At 44.1% G+C, this 22,424-nt stretch overlaps 1 protein-coding gene across 1 annotated transcript; it reads left to right on the top strand.

The window, feature by feature from the left end:
- The first annotated feature begins 2,542 nt into the window (after positions 1–2,542).
- NKPD1 (NTPase KAP family P-loop domain containing 1) lies at positions 2,543–21,131 on the top strand. The gene is made up of 4 exons (XM_025172365.2): positions 2,543–2,612; positions 11,675–11,843; positions 16,934–17,065; positions 17,926–21,131. The coding sequence occupies exons 2-4, from the start codon at positions 11,726–11,728 to the stop codon at positions 19,581–19,583; spliced, it is 1,908 nt and encodes a 635-aa protein (XP_025028133.1). The 5' UTR covers positions 2,543–2,612; positions 11,675–11,725; the 3' UTR covers positions 19,584–21,131.
- The last annotated feature ends 1,293 nt before the right edge of the window (positions 21,132–22,424 follow it).

Below are 22,424 nucleotides of genomic sequence, written 5' to 3'. Positions count from 1 at the left end.
AATATGAAAGCAACGTCTACATGGCAATGTTGAATGAAACATGAAGAAATGTACTGGTCAAGTTGATGAAATGCAAAAGAGCATGAAGAATTATTCTAGATTATGAAGCTCACCTAAACAGCAGAGCCAGATGGGGGCTGTAATTTGCTCTGTTTGAAGCACCACTAACATCTCATCTAATGGCCAGCTAGAAACAAGCTTGGTTAGCCAGACCCCAACTTTTCAGAGATGACTGTTCAACCGAACAAACAGACCCCTTTTCTCCAAAGCCACTTCTAAACCGGGAGTGGTTGCTAACCATTGAAATGTAATGAATGAGAATCTTTATTAAGGTGAAGTGATTCTCATAAGAGAGCATACAACATCCTGGAAAAGCTGTTTTGCATAACTAAGGAAGATGTTTACAGTAATCCATTCAATGAGGAAGTGTGAACCCATTGCACTTTCTTCTCACATTACTTTGTGGATAATTCCTTAGAACTGGGTGACACATGACAAAGTTATGCCAGCTCTGATCTTGCAAGGGACTGAATGTGAGGTTGTATCAAACCCAAGGAGGCTGACAAACTCAGGATACAAGAACTATTTGGATCTCTGGAAAGATCTTTATTGCTGGTAGGGTACTGTTACAGATTCCTGAAAGCCCATCAAAACAATTCTCCAGCTCAACTTATACCTAGAGTAATTAAGGCAGAGTTAATCTAAGACTCCTTCTCATGCATCCCCCCCCCCCCGCCAGGGATAAAGTACCTCTTTTGCAATGGCCCAGATTTTGCAAATCTCTTTCCTTTTCCTTTTCCCATGGTCTGTTAGACTTTCCATCACAGATTGCCTTTCAAAAGTGTCCAGACGCTTCAAGATGATCAAAAATGCAACAATCAGGTTATTAACTAGAGCTGGGGACAGTGAGATCACTGCTGACATGTCTGCATTTGCTCCTGATTTATTTCCAGGCCCAGTTCTGGTTACAATTTTCAAAATAAGGCCTTTTTTAATCTAGAATATCAGACAAATAGTCATCTCCCAGATGAACCTGCTTGCTATCAGAGATCACTATGGAGCCTCCCTTGTCACCTACAATCCTACATTTGCTTGAAAAAAGAAATAGGGCTCCTTGGTTGTTTCATCCAATCTTCAACAGCTAAGGAGGTCCCTGTGCTGGTCTGTTGCAACAGACAGACTTCCTTTTTTAGGAAGACCTGAAGAATCTGGATGTTGTCTGCTGCCTGCCATGACTGTGGTCAGAGTTAAACATCACAGTGGCTGGATCTGTACTAAGCCTGGTTGTAGACAGTAAGGAGGATGACCGTGACAGAGATCTGCTGGTAGACATGTCTCTACAATGGTTTGTGTAATAAGTCAGAATGGGCAGTGTTCATACAACACACTGGATCATGAAAGAAACCATAATGACTTCACACATGATGAAACCACAGCTTCCTTATCCTTGAACTGTGGAATCAGCTACAAGTTAGGTTGACTCAGCACATTAAGCCATAAATCATGGTTTCCAGATCACACCAACTTGGTTCACACAAGACAATATGGCAAAAGCATGCAGACACATTATTGCTTAGTATAATGTGTAAATTACATCAGTCTTTCTGTTTTCACTCTGGTTAATTATTTGTTTTCCCTATACAAGTTCTCCAGTTCAGCCCCGCTATCTCTAGCCAAGGTTAGAAAGCCTCATCCTGAAGATCTGGAGAACTTCTAACGGTTGGTTGTCAAAAATACTAGCGAGTAGCTGGCTCAATACCGTAATCTGAAGAACGCAACTTTTTATATTATTTTCATTTTCTTACTCTTTTAACTGTGGCTGCGCTGCTTTTGACTTGTTTTTTTTAATGTGTTGTTTTTAAGGGATTGTGTTTTACTAGGTATTTTTGGAACACCATATCTGACCTTAAAACAGCTTTGTACGTTCAGACCCTGAAACCACAGCTGCTTGTTCTGTTGGGGAAAGTCACATAAATAAATGTTTCCTGCCTGCAAAATGCACTTAAAATATTTGGCAGAACGTTCCAACCAACGCACCTCGAGGTGATGCTCAGGCGATCAGGGCACAAGCCTGAATCAAGATAGTCCCATTTCTTCTACAGCAGTTTATTTAAATCATCTTTTGGAGAATATAAAGTTCCTCGGGACAACCATTCAAAGCTAGCGTTGCGATACGTCCTACCAAAATCAATGCAAACACATCTGAAGATTGTAGACCAATTTAGCCAACTGGCAGCAAACAGTATCTTAATGGATGAAGTTTCCTGCAGTAAAAAATGCATCAGGAATTTATCTATCTATCTATCCATTTATTTATTTATCAAATTTGTCACCGCCCATCTCATCAAACAACTCTCGGCAGTTTACAAAACGGTTAAAATCAATTAAAATTATGATAATAAATAGAAAATAAATAGATCCAAGAGAAAATAAATAGATCCATTTAAAAAAAAGGCTCGTTGGCTCTTCTAGAATGTTCCCGCCTCCGCTTCCTACATGTCATATCCTATGAGTCAAATCTACGGCTTCCTTTCTGTCGGAAATTCCTTTAAGGCAGAAGAGCTGGCAATTTGGGGTGGCTTCGGTGATGGGTGGAAAAGATAGAAAAACAGGTGAGTCGAACTTCGTACGGCATCTTTCATTTTGAATAGCATCCCCACAAACCACTGACATGTTTTATGCTTATCAAAGCAAGAAGACACACTCAAGAACTCCACGTAGCTCTATCCATGCTTAAATTATGCGGTGACACGCTGCATAGAGATGATGGGAATTATAACCTCCCATCTCTGGAGAACAACAGGTCAAAGATTCAGGAAAGGCCTTGAATGTTTGTTTTTAGATCGGAGGAAACCTTGCTTTATATAGAAAAGGACCACATGTTCTCTCTAGCTTGGTAGACTCAATATGATGCAGTATTTGAACCTTCTAAAAATAGGATCCTCTGGAGAAAGGGTTGCTTTATTTAATGCACCAGGCACAGCATGGGGAAATGCATTGGTTTATTTTTCAATTTATACCCCCACTTTTTCTGTCAGAGTTCAAGGCAGCTTAGAGGTGGGTCTTCCCTCACTAAATCTCCATAGCTACCTTAAAGGAGAAGGTAAATCACCCTATGTGATCCACTAAGCTCCATGGCCATGTGGGGATTTCAACTTGAGGCTCTCCAGACTCACACATAGACTCCTAAAACACTCAAATGCACAAGCACATAAACACAATTTCATTCCTACTTTTGAATCTGCTCACTACCCTTCCCCTGAAGAATTATTTAGAATGATAATTCTAACCCAGCAGTGACAGAAGGAAAAACGTTGGATCCTGTATCAGGGAAGGAAGAAGGGAAGAGGAGGGCTGGATCCTGACTGAGGACCACAGCTAGCAAGGAAGAGCATGGACAGGCTGAAAAGAGGACAGGCGGGGCGGGGGGACCACTGGCACCTGAACAGACAGAGAAGAGGAACCAGTGGGAGAATAGTGGGGAGCCAAGTCAACAAAGAAGATTGCGCAGTGATGCTCAAAAAGAGGAAGCAGGTTGGAAGAATGAGGCAAGGAGGTTCCCTAGCCTGTTTAAAAGCAAGTGAGCAATCCCAAACATTTTATCCTTTTTAAAAGTTTCCTGGGTAGGAACTGAATCTAAAACCTGGACTTGTCCCAGAAGTAGAAGCCACATGATCACCTTGGCTTCCAGACAAGGCTTGTTGTTCTACAATTGTCGGGCTTCAGATCTACAAATTTCCTTGGGAGGGTTTTGCATGGAACCCCCTGTGTCCCGTCTTTTTCCTGCAACAAAAATGATTAAGGAGGGAAACATGGAATAGGGGCCCAGCACTGCATTCAGTTCTTTTCTTTTACAACATGCGGTAAAATGTTATGCTTGTTATGCTTCATCAGCAATAATAATTTTGGCTTGCACAGGCCCTTTTTGGTCATTTAGATGAAGCTTCTCCAGACAAGGAGATCAAGTTGGACGTGGGGAACGGGGAGAATTGCTCCTTTTTAAATGTCTACATGCCAAGAAGTGCACACATGGAACACTCACAAATATTCCTGATCATAAAGTCTGGTGCATTGGTTCTCCCGTTTTTGTTTTCCAGTATTTCTTGCATCCTCTTTGGAGCCTTTTGGTAAAGCAAAGGATGCTTGGTCCACCTGGGAAGCTAAAAAACCAAAAGCAGCTTATTTAGCTCCAGTTTTTGAATCAGTAAAATAAATGCCTGTGCCACCACTCACGTGGAGAAGGAGAGGTGTGATTTATTTCCTTTCTCTCAGCATCTAATGCTTACCCCTTGTCTGGCTTGATTTTCTACTTCACGCCAAAGTAATAATTATTTTGATTGGAGAAGGTTCCACTTTTCGCGCAGCTCCAGGTGTTAGTCACAGCATCCTTCTCCCATTCACAAAATCAAAGAAAGGAAGGAGTGGGGGAATAGAAGCCATGGGAGGGATTAAAAGAAAGAGAGAAGCTAGAACTCCCACGTGTGGCCTAAAACCAACAAAGGAGGAAGACACGGGCTGAGCTCCACTGATGCGCAGGAAAGTTGCTCCAGGCAAGCCCACATGTACACTGAGGAGGTCCAGAATGACCTGCCAGAGGCATACAGCAAGGTAGGAACATTTGCAGAATTGGGGGAATGGTGGGGGTTTATCCCCAAAGAAGAGTTTCCAAATCCTGTCCCACAGTTTGCAAAAGGTGCATGAAAATTGAACTCCCCTTTGGGTGCCTACTTTATTCCAGCCTTCCCCAACCTGATGTCGTGAGCCTGGATGGTCCCCACCACTAACATTGCATTGTTTGTGGAGTTGGACCTCGAAAGGGAGAAATATATGGCACCTTTTCTCGTGATTGCAGGAGGCCAGGAAATTGTGTGAATGGGAAGACCCTGTAGAACATTCTGTTCAGTAAAAGAAAGGGGGTTGAGAAGGGTGGGCGAACAAGACACCTCTTCTTAGATGCTATCTGCTCCCTCCTACCATTTCTTCATGTCCTTGCATTGAGATCTCTCTTTTATAAAGGTAGCTTCTTGTTTAGTTGAGATACTTTTCCTGCCCAACTAATCCCAAAGACTTTTGATTTGACAATGGAGATATTGAAGTGGTGGATAGCTTCTACCTTTTAGGATCAACCATCAACAGTAAAGGAACCAGCAGACAAGAAATATGCTGCAGACTAGCACTTGGTAGGGTAGCCATGAAGGCTTTGGAAACATTATTCAGATGCCACAATATGTCTATATCCATAAAGATCAGAATCATCCAGGCAATACTTTTCCTTTGATACTCTATGCAACCAAAAATCAGACTGAAGAAGCAGCAGGACAGAAAAACTGTAGACACTTTTGAACTTTGGTGTTGGAGAAGACCCCTGAGAACACCATGGATAGCCATGAAAATAATAAATATTTAACAAATCAACCCAGAGTTCTCACTCAAGGCACAAATGTCCAGGCTGTAATTATCATATTTTGGACACATTGTGGGAAGACTCAGCTTCCTTGAGAAGTCCATAATGCTGGGGAAGGTGGAAGGAAAGAGAAGATGAGGACCACCAGCAGTGAGGTGGACAGACTTGATTACAGCCACGACGGGTGCACCCTTGGGAGATCTCTGAAGGACCAGGGTGGGGGAAGATCATCCTGGAGGAAATCCAACGGTGTGGTCGCCAAGAGTCGACACTGATTTGATAGCACATAATCATAATAAACTCTTAGCCAGTTATCTGGCACCACTTTAACCATTTCTTTGAATATTTGCAAGACCAGTAGATGGCAGGCATTACTTTAGAAGTATGGCCTATTGCAAAACCTCCAGGATCTTCCTTCTTTGCAAGAATGCCTCACGCTGAAGCTGGCTGCGACTCAGAGCCTTCTTTGAATGCCTGCTCATTTTCTCAGAAGACAGGGCAACCCTCTTTCCCAGAGTCCTGTGCTTATTCACAAGGGAAGCTCCCACAGCCTTCAACAGGATCTAGATTGGGATGCAACCAGTTTTGGGAGAGGAAAGCCATGCTTGGCTTTTACATAGCATGCGAGGAGCCCTGCTCCCCAAAGAAGATGGCATCAGGGTCAAGAGTGGGCAGAGGTAGGACAAATCGTGAATTGGATTTCATGCTCCTCAAAGGGAATTCAGCTAAATAGATGCCATTAATGCCATCAGGGACTTCATCTTTCCTTTCTGCTGCATTAGAAATTGCAATTCCTGGAGAGGGTCTGGAAACTTCTGGTGAAACTCTCACATGTCTTTAGGGTCACAGTGTCAAAATGCAGAGCGGAATGTTTAAAGCGCATGATAGCACCTATGCATTTGCATGCTTCAAAATTCTCCTTATTAGGCATCAGGTGTTCAGAGGGGTCTGCACAGGGGGGGTCAAAACAGTCAAGAGGGTGACCACAACCATGTGCCCAAAGCCCCACCTCTTTTTAAGCATGTCACATAAAAAAGGGGCAGGGCTTTGAACACATAGTTGTGGGTGCCATCTTGGCTTTTTGCCCCCCCCCCCCGTGTGAACACCCCCACAAATCTTGAAGAGATGGAGTTACCATCGGGGCATAGGGGCAGCACCAGAACTCCCATTTACACCCAATCAGTTCAGCACCGATCAGCTGCACAGCACCAGGTGGACGGGCCCCAGATTTGTAGGTGCATTTATGAATGAATAATTCATGAATTATTAATGCAGGCACACTTACACACAAGGTATTTATATGCAGTTAGATCTTTTGGGACAGCCTGGGGCATCCAAAACTGAATTTTAGGAAGACCTAAATAAAAATGAAAGTCAAGGGGAGAAAAGGTATTCTGAAGACTAAAATAATTGCAGGGCTTGGTTAGGTTGGTTTTCCACCTCTGGGCGGTCCAGGCCCTGTACTTCCCCCTCGGCAAGGTTTGAGGTGTGGGTGGTGAAATCCACCTGCACATCCTCGTCCCCCTCCTTGTTATCTTTCGCAATCTGGGCCCAAAAACAAGTTCAGGGAGATTTAGGAGCTGCTGTAATCCGCACCCTGAAAAGAAGGAAGTTCTGCGAAGCAGGAATGCTTCTGAATGAACAGGCTTCTTGGTCTGGAGAGTAAGGAAAGGATCCGGAGGGCTGATGCCTTGCCAAGATCTGTCAAATCCCGCCGGCTCAGCCAACCTGATGCTTTGGGTACCAGTAGGAGAGAGAAGAGAGGAGATCTTCAGAGCTGAAGACTTGACTCTCTTCCCCAACCAATCAATGTGATCTTGGGTGAGTCTCTTTCACAGTGAAGGCTAAGATGGAGAGGTGGGTTGGATCTCAGGTGGGGCAATGTGCTTGTGCTGGCTGAATGAATGAATGAAACAAGGAGCTTCCTAAAGTCGCAGGGTCTCCCTCCCCAGTTCTCGAACGGGAGAGGGGTAGGTGTTTGGAGTGGTTGAGCTTCCAATCTTCTGATTTCTTCCTCCTCACCTGCTATCTCACTTGTCAAAAAGGTGGTCCAAAGACACCACAGGACACACGAGCTGCCATTCTGGACCCAGCAGTGTTTGCCCTTCTCTCAGAAGTTATTTCATGAAACCCAAAAAAAGTTGTATGATTTTTTTTCCTGACCGTATCTATAATCTAAGGTAGACTAAGTGACTTGCCCAAGGCCATTCCATCAATGGCATGTATTAGTAAAATGTACAGTAGAATCTCTCTAGGGGGAATGTTTCTGTTCTGTTAAACAGTTTTTTCGTTCTGGGAAAGCTGGCCTCAATCATACATAAAAATGAGCTAAAGACTGTCAAAACATTCATATTTTGAGCCATTATCTAAAATCTGGAATGATCACAAACTCTCTCAACTTTTGGAAGAAAAGTGTCAAGATAAGAATTTTCTTTTTCCAAAACAGCTGAGCTTCTTTGAAGACATGAAAGGCCAGCTTAATAAATAATATGAAAGGGACAGATGGGAGGCAATGCCTCTCCCTCTAATATCACATATAAGGGATTTTGACAAATCAGAAAGAATATGTTAATACAGATTTGGTACACACGTTGTACTAGAATGTGAAATGCTTGGATTTGGGGTATATGAACACAGCTCTTGTGAGAGAGAAACATAATAAATTGTGCAAATCCACTTAGTTGTGGTTTATTCCATAAACAATGGGTAAGAGAACTGGTAGTTTAGTCTCCCGGTGTTGGGAGCATCAGAGAAGGAAGCAGAAAATGAAATTGTCAAGATTTATACCGAGCCACTACAAAGCCACATCGTTCTGGCTGATAAACAGCGCAAGGAAAAGAATCAAAAATAGCCGAGGCATTGAAGCAACTCCCTACTCTGGAACTATTGGGGCTATTTATAGTAAGCTTCCTTTCCTCCCTTGGAGCAGGTGAAGACACAGAGCTGGGCTGACCCACAGGGGAAAAAAATTCTGCTTGTCTCTCCCTCTAATCAGCTGGCAAAAATATAAATTCAGCAGGTGACACTTTCACAGGCTGAAAGGAGAGGGAAGGAGTAGCTTCACCTGTTGGATTTCTGCCTCTTCTGCAGCTGCCGGGGTGTCCACAGAGTGTGATTGAAAAAGTCCAGATGGCAGCTGTGCGATCCAAGCCCTGGCAGCAGTTGGCACGCCTGGCAGACGTTCAAAAGCTCAGCGGGGCCTCCCTGAATAACGGGGATCCCTGGCAGTCAAACATTCAAACATATTCATGTTGCTATACTTTTATTTACAATTGTTGACTTGTAAATCCAGCTGTTTTTCAGGCTGTATGAGGAAGAGGTAATAGCAGGACACGCCACCTTAATCAATACCCAGAAGATCTGATCGTGAATATCTTAGGATCACATGGTCACCCTTCGCCAACGCCACCTCCACAGGGTTAGTCATAGAGCTTGGTCAAGATCATCCTTGCTGGGAATATTATTTACTCAACACTCCAAACTGGCAATTATATCTTCACCCACTGACATCACAAGGAGCTGCTGAGGCCTGCCCAGTGTCCTCAGTTGCAGCAGACTCTCACCTCCTCCAAGTAGCACCCAAGCCTACGTAGAACCCTTGGGCCTTCAACATACTCCCAAGTGTAGCTAGCAACATGGCGCTTCTTGACTTAAACTGTTACCAAATTGGAAGGATTGCTCTATTCTATCACCATTTCTTAATGACCATCCTTAACATGGCTTGCCTCAAGGCTGGGATCAGAAATTATGCTAACCCTCTGCGTTGCTGAGTTGGGTCTTATGAAGGAGTTGGCAGTTTTTTTCCAGAGCCACTGCAGAAGCATTTGGGCAGAAAGCAAAGCTCAACAAAGCAATCCAAATGAGCAAACTCTCGTGAGAAATTCCCGGAGATCCCTCAGAGTTTTATCCGATGTATTTGTCGAAGGAAAAAGGAAATATTTAATATTAGTGTTCTGCAGACATTCGGTGAAAGGCCCTTGGCACTCATGGATGCCATATGGCCAACCCTGCTTTAGCAAATTGGGTGACCCACCCACCGGGGTTTGTAAAGTAGGGTTCAAGGATTAGTATAATAATCCTAATCTAGGTCAGTGTTTCTCAACCTTGGCCACTTTAAGATGGGTGGACTTCAACTCCCAGAATTCCCTAGCCAGCATGATTTAAGATGGGTGGATCCCATCCTATGATAGACTCACATCAAATAAAAGAGGTTAGCGTTTCATGCACTATGATTGACTGATGGCTGATGTGCTATCAAATCGATGTTGACTCTTAGCAACCACATACACAGAGTTTCTCCAAGATACTGGTAGGAAAATCACATGTGCAACTGATGGAATAAAACCATCACAGAAGGTGTGATATTTGTGTGTACTGTAGAATGCACAGACACAGACACAAATACGTAGACACACAAAGACACAGCCCTTTCAAGTTCACGAACCATTTGGACTATATCTCATGATCAGCTGAGAAGAACCAGATTACCTGGAGATCAGGAGAGGGTGTTATAGTGTATTGCATAAAGGGAGCCTGTTAGTTAGTCTAAACCAGTGTTTCTCAACCGTGGCAATTTTCAGATATGTGGACTTCAACTCCCAGAATTCCCCAGCCAGACTGTCTGGGGAATTCTGGGAATTGAAGTCCACCCATCTTAAATCACGCTGGCTAGGGAATTCTGGGAGTTGAAGTCCACCCATTTTAAAGTGGCCAAGGTTGAGAAACACTGACCTAGATTAGGATTATTATACTAATTAAGATTATTATACTAAACCTTGAACCCAGGGAATTCTGGGAGTTGAAGTCCACTCGTCTTAAAGTGGCCACATTTGGACAACACTGGAATAGACCGAAACATTGCACAAGGGGTCCATCACCCACTCTGAGCAAGGTTTAGGGCTTGTTAATTAAGGTTCGGCTGGGAGCCGTACGAATCTCTGGGGGAATGTCGTTACGCGGGATTCCAGCTAGTCTGTCCTGCACCTAAATAAAAGAAAATTGACAGCAAACCAGGCCTGTGAAACACAGCGGGTCTTTTTTCTGCATAAACATTCATAGGTTGATCACTGATCAATCAGTCCATCAAATCTGAACAGACAGAGACAGAGAGAGAATAATTATATTTCCGCAAAGATGGATTGAAACATAAATGAATGAATGGGACTTAAATTAGCCTGAAACGTCCCACTGATGTCCACAGCTATTCTATGCCTGTATCCAACCCCTTCATAACAATCCTTATCTTAAAGGAGAGGTTTTTGTGGAAGAATTTAAGCAGCTGAGAAGTCATTAGTTGTTTTGGGCATGGAGCTTCTGAGCTTAGTAAGAGTTTAAGTTAATTATAGTTCTTATTCAGCAAGCCAGCAGACTTTCAGCACAGCTTCCACTCTGTCATTAGCAGCCGTAAGTCGTAATTGGGGTGAAATAGATTCGTAACTTCCTTCTTACAGATTTTATTCCAGCGTCCCATGAGAAAGGGTGTCCTCCCAGGTGACTGAATTTTAACTGCCATACTGTCCCAGCCACCCTAGCCTTTATCCTTATTTTAAGTACGTACCTTAGAAACTGATCAGGCTATTTCCTTGGATGGTGATAAATGAGTGTATTAATGCAGTTTGGTTACTTATTAGAAAACCGTACTTCCTTTACGATAAGCAAACTGTTTCTGTCACTTGAAGAGAATGCCACTGAAGAACAGAAAAAGAAAGAAAATAAAATTATCTTTTTGTTATAACAGAATCAGAATTACGCTCATTCCCCATCTTTCAATGTCCAGGCCACACCCACAACATCCAATCCTTTGTAAAGTCATCGTCTTTCTCAATACAGCGACTGAAATATTTTGTCATCCCCATCAGCTTCCTTGGTATGCCGGGCCTGATTTAAAACTAGTTTCTGATTTGCCACGCCTTTGGGCTTTCATTTTGTCGGTCGGTCGGTCGGTCTTTTCTTTTCTCTTTTTCCAACTTGAAGACGATGTGGGGCCAGCCGTGAAAGTTGGTGGACTTTTCTATTCTGTAAGCTGAAGCTTCAAGAAGCAAGGATACACCTCCCCTCATTCTTTCTCTCTCTTTTTTCATTTCATGGACCCTGGTTTTCTAAACTAAAATCTGGAAACAAGAAAAAAAGACAGAGAGAAAATCCCTGCGGGAATACGTATACCCCAGATGCTGCTTGAAATATATTTTTTCCTCATCCTTTTTCATTAGAAGCGTCGCTGTCCAAGGTAACCGGGTTGAATTACCTGCCTGCTTTATCTACTTCTGACAGGGTCCGATCTGCCTGGAAACTCTGGTCGATGGTCCACCAACTCCAGGCCCGATGAATTACTATGATGAGGAAATCACCAGGCTGCACCACGGGGAGGAGTCCCACGAAGCGGGGTGCCCGTGCTCGTGTGGGGAGTCCCACTATGGCCACACCGAGTGCCCCCCTAAAGGTAGGTGCAGCATCTGATTCACAGCCGCTGGATCTGGGCAAGCGGAAGGTAGCAAGGGTTGAAGTCGACTTCTTCCAAAAACCTCGATTTTCATTTAGTACACTAAACCTTGATTTAAGGGACTGTCAAAAAAAGCACGCTCATATTATGCATTGGGCATAATAGGCACGGTGCCTATTGCCTATAAAACTTTTGGGCTGTATGAAAATGTTTTAAGTTTTAAACTCCAAACACATGAAAAGGAACAGCAAAATCGAAATCCGTCTCTCCTAAAATGAAATATATTTAAGATGTTATTGTTGTCTGATTATGTGTGTATGTACTGTGACTTCTTCCCTGGGATTTACTGAAGAATAAATGGTGCAAATGAAGCTCTGCCTGATTTTTACGTATGCATAAAAATCAGGTGAAGCTTCGATCGCACCAACGTAGCCACCATCTTGACTTTTTTGACCACAATCAAAGCCCTCTCCTTTTTCCGTGCATCACGTAAGCGGTATCTATGAAAGCCAGATGCCTGAATTTTTGTAATGACGTCCTTCGTGGGATGGTGCATACCCTTGCCTCCTTGTTGCCGACACTGACCTGAATCATCTACAGCCTTCTAAATACAATGGTATTTCCCCATTATTCTGGGGTGGTGTCTGGCCAGAAAATCTGTCAGTGGTCCATTGCATCTTCAACCTAATTGAGCTTCATTAAACTGAGAGTTCACTGTATTTAACTGAAACATAATTCATATGTATAGCTTAGTGCATGAATAATATTAGGTTGGAGGGTTTGAGGCCGGGGCGGTGGGTGAGTCAGTCTTAACCCCTGGCAACTACCTGAATGAGTCCCTGCAGATTTTTTGGCAAGATTTTTCAGAAGTGGTTTGCCATTGCTTTCTTCCCAGGGCTGAGAGAGAGGGACTGGCCCCAGGTCCCCCAGCTGGCTTCGTGCCTGAAGCGGGACTAGAACTCAGGGTCTCCCCGTTTCTAGCCTGGTGCCTTCACCACTACCCCAACCTGGCTCTCGGTATCAGCATTCCAGTAGTGTATAATTAATAATATCTACAAAACCAGCACGAACTCCACTTAACACAGCCTTTCTCAACTGGATTTCTGCTGGAGTGGTTGCCTAGGGGTTCTGCAAGAGATCTCCATTGAAAAAAAGTAATCCTCGTAATCCACGCGATGCTAGCGCTTGCAAGGCTGGGGATTTTTACGCCCCACGGCTGAGCTGCCGGCCTGCCGCTTTGCTGCCGTTGTCAACGTGGCAAACCGTGGAATGGGTGGGTTAGAAGTGACTTGTCTGGTGAGGTTTTAGTATTTTTTCCATTTTTATGCAGGGGCTCCCTTAGAGCTGAAAGTTCTTGCAAAGGCTCCTCCAGGGCAAAAAGGTTGGGAAAGGCTGGTTTAGAGAGATCATAATGATTCTCAGAGTTGAAAAGAAGTCTCCTTCAAACCACGTTGAGGATCAGGCCACTCTGCTTCCTTGTTTCCATCCGTAGATCACCCATAGTTTTCTTCCTGTTTTCTGACTTCCAAACTAGCCTTTAGCCCTGGGATTTCTTGATAAGCTCTCCCCTAACTACTAACCAAGCCTGACCCTACTTAGCTTTTTCAAGATCGCCCCAATGCGATATGTATTTATACATCTCTTGTATAAATCTTTGACGGGCTTCCATTCTTAATTCTTGGAGCAGAAAAGGCCCAGCCACCATATTTTCTCTAGATGTCTCCAGTTTTCTGCCACGAACAGAATGAACTGCAGTAGCTTTTTCATCAGCCCCTCGAAACACATTTTAAAGGCATTCTTAAGCAAAGGGTTAGGTAATAGTTTTAATATTTGCAACAAACAGTTCCTGTAGGCTGGAAGGTAATTCATGTGTGCTTTTGGAACTGGATTACATATAGTTACTTTCTTTATTAGCATAATGCAGTGTTGTCCAAACTTGGCCACTTTAAGATGAGTGGACTTCAACTCCCAGAATTCCCCAGCCAGCCATGCTGGCTGGGGAATTCTGGGAGTTGAAGTCCACTCATCTTAAAGTGGCCAAGTTTGGACAACACTGGCATAATGCGTTAAATACTTTGTTCCATTCTTCATTCCTTCTTCCTTTGCCGGCTTCGCAGCAACCAGTTTGGTTACTCTTAAATTGCTGTTTTGTTACCCAACATAGTTCTTTAGGAAGGAATGAACTTGGGGCAAATTAATAAGCCCCACTGTACTGTCTCTCTAATTGTTAAACAATTATTTGTAGATTTCCGCATCACTTTAGGTTATTGCTTTGTCTAGATTATAACCAATCTGACGTCCTCAACAATTCACTGTCATTTTTGGAGTCAGGTTCTTTAAGATCACAGGAATGTAATTTTCTTGGGAGCAAAAATATCACCCTGGGCAGAACCTTTTAAAAAAGCAAAGGTAACGGTATGGCTTGCATTTGGCTTTTCAATCTCCTATTGCATTTTTAAAAACATTTATTTTCAGTAAGAAAGGAAATTAAAGTCACTGTTGTTATTAAGCCCTTCTGGCAGTTCAAGTCATCACAAACTTGGTTCTCAGAATCTAGTGAAGTGAAAATGCTGGCACAAGAGGGGGAAATCATAGGTTTATTATTTTTTCCCCAAATAATTGTTTTATTGCATTATAAGATGTAAATACTACATTATAAAATATAGATATTAACTCGGTACAGTGGCATTCACACAATATAAACTATAAATTGTTAAGACTATGGGGGTTTAGACAGGTTAAACCTTTAATGGCAAGGAGAGAGAGCTTTACATTAATGTTAAATATAGTTTCTAAATTGTTAATAAACACAAAGTGCTTGAATCGTACAATTAAAGCCAAGTATGGCATTGATAGATAATTGCAGTTGAAGTCTACACATCTTAAAGTTGCCAAGGTTGAGAAACACCGGTCGGTACAGATTGCAGTATTTCATATTTATTTTGGTGCAGGACCAGACCGCCTCTCTTTCCATGAGCTCACAAGTATATTTGCTAAAGAACTGTCAATGTCATCCTGAACTTAACCCTAACTCTGAGTCAACCTCAGCTTACGTGCTGCATTCTTTTTAACCAGGTGAAGAAACCTATGCTGAGTCAAGAGCTTTAGTGATTTAGGGACTTTCCCTTCCTTTTAAAACTCCTGTCAGTTTCCACTATAGACAATCTGAATAGATAAACCCAAACACAATGTTGTCCTAATGTCGTAACTATCATCCCTAATCGGGTTTATAAATTCAGCCAGGCAAAGGGCTTCCCCCTCAAGATGAAATTTCAGGCTGCAGGTTGGGTGGGGGGGGTTCTGAGACACGCCCATCCCCACACAAGCATTCCTTGCAAGTGGAAAGCTAGCGGCGAAGGAGGCGGTGTTCCTCATGAAGCTACATTTCTGCCTGTGAGGAGGGGGAGCTGGGAGAGGATCAAATCTGGACAAAGCCCACGTGACAAGAGGACACTGTTTGCAAAGGCACAGTTCAAAAATTGCTCCCATGTGTTAGATTGTAACCTAGGCTATAATTCCAGAAGACTTCATTACAGACTTAGAAGGAATTCAGAGTACAAGCCGGAGCTAACCAAAGTATTTTATTGATCTAAGTCACTATGCCACTGATCTACGTACATAGGTACCGCCGTTTATGTGTACATAAAAATGGGCAGAAATTCGGTTGCACTGACATGGCCGCCATCTTGACTTTTTTGACCATACTCCTGTCATGATAACACAGAGTAAAACTAGATACCACTCAACCTCCAAACCACGTTTTCTCCAGCCCAGAAACCCCCTTCAAGGACATGGATAAAGTTTGCTTTCTCACCTAGGAAATGCATCAGAAATAAACCTGGTACTGTATTCTAAAGCCTAAAATTGGAATGGTGAACGCTCAGCTCCTTCTCAGATCTCAAAACACCTCAGGGGGAAAAAAACTAAAGAAATCCCAGCCCTGCTCCGATGCATTTACAATAGGATGAGTTACACAGGCTAATTATCCCAATTACTCTCAAATGCTTTTTCTGACTGATCTTTGGGGAACAAAGGACCTCGATGGGTTGGTTTTTCCATAGTGATGTTTTAGGCTGGTGTTTCTCAACCTCAGGGGAATTCTGGGAGTTGAAGTCCACCCGTCTTCAAGTTGCTGGAGCTGAGAAAGCCTGCTTTAGGCTTAAGAAAGGGCAAGAAGAGATCATGCTCATGCATCCTTTTCCTTTGTCCATCAATTGGCTTCCTTCCTCATGGTTAACAAAGCAATGGGCGATCTAACTGGTGGGATAAGCCACACTTAAGTTGCTCTGTGCCCTTTAGTTAAGCTGCAGAAGGAATATTAGCAGCACATAAAGGAGCCTTCAGGATCTGGCCTGCTCCAAATACTGTACGTTGACGCTACCAGTCTCAGGATCCCCGGCTGGCAGGTGGGCAATCGTTGGCCCAAAGCCTCTGGAGGGCACCGAATTGGGAGGAAGCCATGTAAGGGAACAACATCTCCTACCTGCAATGCTTTGAAACCCTGGAACACGGGGATGTTCTGCCGTAGCAAAGCACCCTCAGCTTTGTTATTAGCAATTAAGATCAGCTTGCAAGAGCTGAGCAGCCAGGTGGAAAAGGGGGGCTTTTATTGCCATTCCTATCTGTAGTTTCCCTTCTGGGAGGAAATGCTTGCTTTAGGAAAGAAAACAGCGTCTCTATGTCCTTTTGTGTGACTGCCCTGATCAGATTTGTCTTCACGCACACACAGATAGAGCAGGGCTGAATCAGGGGTGGGCACCCTTTTCGATGGCCGGGAGCTGCGTTTACATTTTGTTTGAATGTCCAGGAATGCAAAGGAGGTGAGTACAAATTATCCTTTTTTTTCCCCCCCTTTTAAACAGGAGACTATTTTGTTTCAACTAACCTGTTTCAGGGTTTTCAAGACAGGGGCGATGTGTTTCCTGCTGGAGCGTGGCAGGGGACTGACACTACCCATTTTTTGCAGTGGTGATGAAACAGCTTTTTGTCAAAGGCTGCCCACCTTGGTTTTAAGCAGCAGCCATCTGGTCTCACCGGTACGTGGACCCTCTGGTGATTTCCCACACCTTTATTTCTTCTCCGCTCCTCAGATACCCTGACAGAAGATGACATTTATTGCTGCTCTTTATCCAAGACGTTGTGCCATACCTCCACCCCAGTCATTGTGGGCTTCTATTCACCATGTGGAACTCGCCTTCACTCCCTTCTCGACCAGATTTCAGGTCAGTCCCACGCCTATGATGGAATCAGTGGAGAATTAATCTAAATACAGGTCATCCTCATTTAGTGACTACCCCATTTAGCGACCATTCACAGTTTCAATGGTGATGAAAAAGTAACTTTACCATCAATCCTTGCATTTACAATAGTCACAGGTCTGTAAAGCAGTGTTTCTCAATCTCAGCAACTTTAAGATGTATGGACTCCAACTCCCAGAATTCCCATGGCTGGCTGGGGAATTCTGGGAGTTGAAGTCCGTACATCATAAAGTTGTTGAGATTGAGAAACACTGCTGTAAAGGAAAAGAAAGGTGAAGTAAGATCATAAGCACAGTCACAGTTTCACTTAGTGACCACTTCAATTAACAACCAAGTTGCCAGTCCCAGTTGTGGTCGCTAAACGAGGACTACCTGTAGACACATATACTAGAGGCAGAGAAGGGAACAGCCCGTCCTCTACCCATGGGTGTCTGAGGAGAGAGGAAGTGACATCACATGAGTCATCATGCCATCACACAACTTGTATCATTTGCATCATTTGATCTGATGCCAACCTGATGTCACCTTGGCATGTTTCCCTGACACCTACACCTCTACTTTGCTTGGTTGGTTCTTTCCTATCATAAGACGTCATTTAGAAAACGTGTAAGCCACCTTTGGGTGCCTAACCCTCCTGGGCAGCTTCACCAGTCAAAATTCCAAAGGTTAAAATCCGAATCCAGGATTGTGACGCACGAAATAACCGGGAGAAAAAACAAAAATCCAAATGGGGCCCTTCAAGATTGTGGGAGAAAGATGGAAGGTATCCCTCTTTGAGAACTTGGCAGATCTTCTGTTGACCCCTTCTGAACCCACTTTTGCAGGATGCATGGTCAAAGAATCCATCCGAAGGGAAGAAAACGAGTTCAGGAGGACTCATCAGAGGCCCCGACTCCCACAAGGGACGAACTATCTTACCCTCCTCTGGTACCTTGTCTTCTACCAACCAGTCGTCACGGAGGTGCACCTTCGAAGAAAAACCATTGAGTTCCTCTTCATAAGGTTCAGCGCCTGGGAGTATGCAGGCAGTGACAAGTTGTGGGCTGGGTTGGTCACCACTCTGTGTGACCATATCCGCCACCACTTTGGTCCTCTTCCCTTGAGCTTTTTCCACGTGGTCGGAAGCCACCCTCAGTTTGCCTCAGGATTCACCCAGCAAGAATGGAGGCTTAAAAGGAAAACATGTTGCACGGCAGGAGGACTCGTGGTGGTTTTGCTAGCTGGCGCAGGCCTGGCCACTACTGCCGTCTTTGTGCCAGAACTAAGGGATGGGACAGTCTTGAAGATCCTTGGTAGCACCATCGCTGGCATTTCAGGGTCGGGGCTCGTCATAGCCATCACTCCTGTGCTTAAGCACCTGATCATCAGCCAGAAGAAGAAGATAGAGAGCATGACCAGTGATGAGAAATTCACCAGCCACCTGGGTTTCATGAGTTCAGTGAAGAGAGAGATCGAAGTCCTCACCAACTTTGTGTACTACATGGAAATCTTTGAGCGTCAGCGCCTGAGAATTGTCTTTGAGATTACGTGTTTGGATATGTGCTACCCGGAACGGGTGGTTGGGGTGCTGAATGCCATCAATACGCTACTTTCAGACAGGAATGCCCCATTCATCTTCATCCTGGTTGTGGACCCCTGTGTCATTGTTTCTTGCTTGGAGCAGGCTAGCTCCATGAAGGGAATGGCCGACAATGGGTACCTGTACCTCAACCGCACAGTGACCCTTCCCTTCTCCATTCCAGAGATTGGCATGCGATCAAAGATGCATTTTTTGCGCGAGGCTTTCCAGACACGGGAAGATCTAATGTACAGCATCATTACAAGGAATATGGAGGCGGGAGTGACAAAGACCAAAGGGAATGATGCAGCTTTGGTGAACTCAGAAACGCCAGTTGAAATGGACCAACACCAGATTGATGCTCAGGCGGTCCAGTACATCCATGAAGCTTTCCATTGTCTACATAATGAATATGATTGCCTCTACAAATATGTCCCAGATAGCATTGTCCAGATGAGAAGGATCGTCAATACCATCCCAATTACTATCAGGCTTATGACTCAACAGCACATGCTGAGGCACAATCTCTGTCCCCGGTCAGTGGCAAGTTGGGTGGTCTTGGCCAACCAGTGGCCATGTCGCTTGAGTTGGATCCTACAGTGCATGGAAGACAGGCTGCAGAGCCGGCCACCGAACGATTATGAGAAGGAGTTGATGTGGAGCGTCTTTGTGGAGACCTGCCATGACTTTTTCTCCAAACACAAGGAACTTCAGAACATCCTGGCCTTAGATGGTGACCCTGAACTTTTTGAGAGATTCTTGTCATGTGATTTTCCCTTCACCATACAAGAAGGGAAACAACTGCTGATGTATACTGTCAACTTAGACCATTCAATAAGGTATAAGATGGGACAGCTGCAGGCTTTGGCTTCTCTGGAGAGAAACTATGGCAAACGTGAAACAAATTCAGACAGAAGAGTTTAGGGACCACGGATTCCATGTGCCGTCCCAGGGAATTCTGGAGTGAAAGAAACTTAGCAGAATTTCATTTGCCAGGGAGATGGGAACAAAAAGGGCAGAAAAGCTGTATCAGAGGTTGCTTTGTCTGTCTCTCCATCCCCCCAGTGTGGAACTGCAAGAGAAGCTCTGAATATATTAGGGTGCAAATCATCTGGGCACCAGGCCGTCTCACCCAGTGACGTGGATGCCAAAAATCAAAAGCAACTGACTTTTTAAAAAAAAACGTCTCTGCCATCTCACGAGGTTGCCAAACTGCTTGAGCTGTAGGGATCTGGAGAGATTTAAGTCATGGCTTTTTAAAAATTAATTCAATTAGGAGTTACGTTACTGCCACCTGGGGCTGCGCTGGTGGCTTTTATTCTAAGATGCTCTTTCAGTTCAGCACAGGATAACGGGGAAGCGAAAGAGCCAATGTTTTTGTGAAATGAGCATGTATTTTAGTATGCTTCCTAGAAGCTTCTGGGGAAAAAAGTACTGGGATTTCACTGCAAACCAGTTAACGGCAGGAGGTCTTGTGATGAGAGGCATCTATGTGGGGGTCAATAAAGTCAAGATGGCAGCCACGAATGCTCTGCTCAAAGCCGTTCTTGTTCTATTCTTATGCATGTTGCACATGCCACACACATAAAAAAGGGCAAGTCTTCAATCAAACTGAGGCCACTGCCAGCTTTTTTAAAATACCCCATCCCCCCCACAGGACACCTTGCTTCCAGCAACGTACAGTAATATCTCGGTTCACGAACGCTTCTGTTCACGAACAATTCGGTTCGCAAACAGCAGCGTTCGCCAAATTTTGCTTCCGTTCGCGAATTCCGCATCGGGTGACGAACATGATCCATGGCCATCTTCCCTGCTCTGACACGTGGTCGTGGCTTCCTCTAGGCGAGATCGCCTGTACATCGTTTCATATTTTCATGGTTAAAACAAAAAAAAAACATGTTTCAGAATGGATTAACCTTATTTACATTGAACCTTATGGGGAAATTTGATTCGGTTCGCGACCAATTCGGTCCGCAACCAGAATCGTGGAACGAATTAAGTTCGTGAACCGAGGTACCACGGTACTCTAAGAAAGGGTGGAGCGAGGATTTGAAGCGTTGAGTTTTTTTAATGCACTTTGTATAACCTGCTACGAATGCTGTAAAGGAGGATACGGAAAAGAAATCAAATGCACGCTGCTGTCAGGTTAGGTATTATATTTATGACCCGTCAGGATTATCCAAAGGTTAAAAATGTATTTTGATTGTATTTTTGATATTTTATGAGCCAAAAAAGATGCAGTGGAATATTCCAAAACTAAAAAAGCTGCTGAACAAAAACACCAAGCCACAATTGATCAAGAGTTGTGGATCAGGACCGGGGGAAGCCTCAGCTCAAACCTACCTCACAAGGTTGTTCTTGCAGGGAGACGCCTTGAGCATTGAGAGAGAAGATGGGCTATTGATCAGCTGCATAAGTAGTCATTTATATAGACTGCAGAATGTGTGTGTTCTTGCAGAATTTTTTTTTTGAACGGGGGAGGTGATCCTGTGTGTGTGTGTGTGTGCTTTAGAAACATTAAAACTACTTTTCGCACATGCGGAAGGCATCAGAGCGTAGAAGCTGGTGTATATTGCAGGACTGCTCAATCAATCCAGAGATGTGCCCAGATATTTGGGGGCCCGAAGTCAAGGGCAAGATGGTGTTGTTCCCATTCCAAGTAAGGATGCATACTTCAACCCTGGCTAGGAGACGGGGTCCCCCCGATTCTCGCTGCTCAGCACCTGCCCCCAAAGGGCTTGCTTCACTCCACCTAACAGTTGGGCTGGCCCTGAAAACAGACAGGTGGATCTAGCCCAGCTCAGCTGTCAGTCCTTTATGGAAAATGCAAGTGTGTCTAGTAACTCAAAGCATCAGGGGCAACAAACAAGGGATGATTTTTCTCCATAGCTCCCCTCCCTTCTGTAGAGAAACCCACTCTTAATGCTTACACCAGTATTTCTCAACCTTGGCCACTTTAAGGTGTGTGGACTTCAACTCCCAGAATTCCCCAGCCAGCATGCTGGCTGGGGAATTCTGGGAGTTGAAGTCCACACACCTTAAAGTGGCCAAGGTTGAGAAACACTGGCTTTTACCCACGCACACTCCAAAAGTTTACTTTGAATAGGGAATAATAAACTGACTTCAGGAAAATAGGAATCAGTAGCACCAATTTAGCTGGTGGATTGTCTTTAAAAGCTGCCAGTTATTTTGATCCACCCATACCAGAAGTAAGCCTTTGCTTGTACAGTAAGGTAATCACACCACCCAGTGGTGCACCAAAGAATTTTTCCTCTTGGGTAAGTGCTGATCTCTCGGCCATCAGGGTCAGGCAGGCTGGGTCCACGCATCGCCCTAAAAGATAACGCAGTTGGTTTAGTTTTGGTTGGGTGAACCAAACGCTGTGGCTTGTTACAGTAAACCAGCTTTGCACTGGGTGAACTAGGTCTATGGCTTGTTCAACAAACCATGCCTTGGTATACATGAAGCCTCTCACTGAAGCAACAGGGGAGGAGGCACAAGCAAGTTAATCTTAGGATGGGGAGAAATATTTTTAAGTGTTCTGTGTGAGCCCAGACATCTCACTGTTTATTCTCTAGGATAGTATGCGAGCACAACTTGATTAAACCCAGTTTTAGGATTAGTGTGGTGCGTGAACCCAGAATGCTCGGTTTCACACATATTAATTGGGATCACGTAATATTTTAGGCTAAATAGGGTTTGGGTAGCTGTGGCTCATTGCGCTCTGTGAATCCTGGCAACTGGGTGAATTCCACAAGCCACAAT

This window comes from Python bivittatus, unplaced genomic scaffold (assembly GCF_059951505.1).
Source record: "Python bivittatus isolate LINGU-HERP-01145 unplaced genomic scaffold, Pbiv_v1 ctg000310_np1212, whole genome shotgun sequence".
NCBI lineage: Eukaryota > Metazoa > Chordata > Lepidosauria > Squamata > Pythonidae > Python > Python bivittatus.
This window is presented reverse-complemented; position numbering and strand designations above follow the sequence as displayed.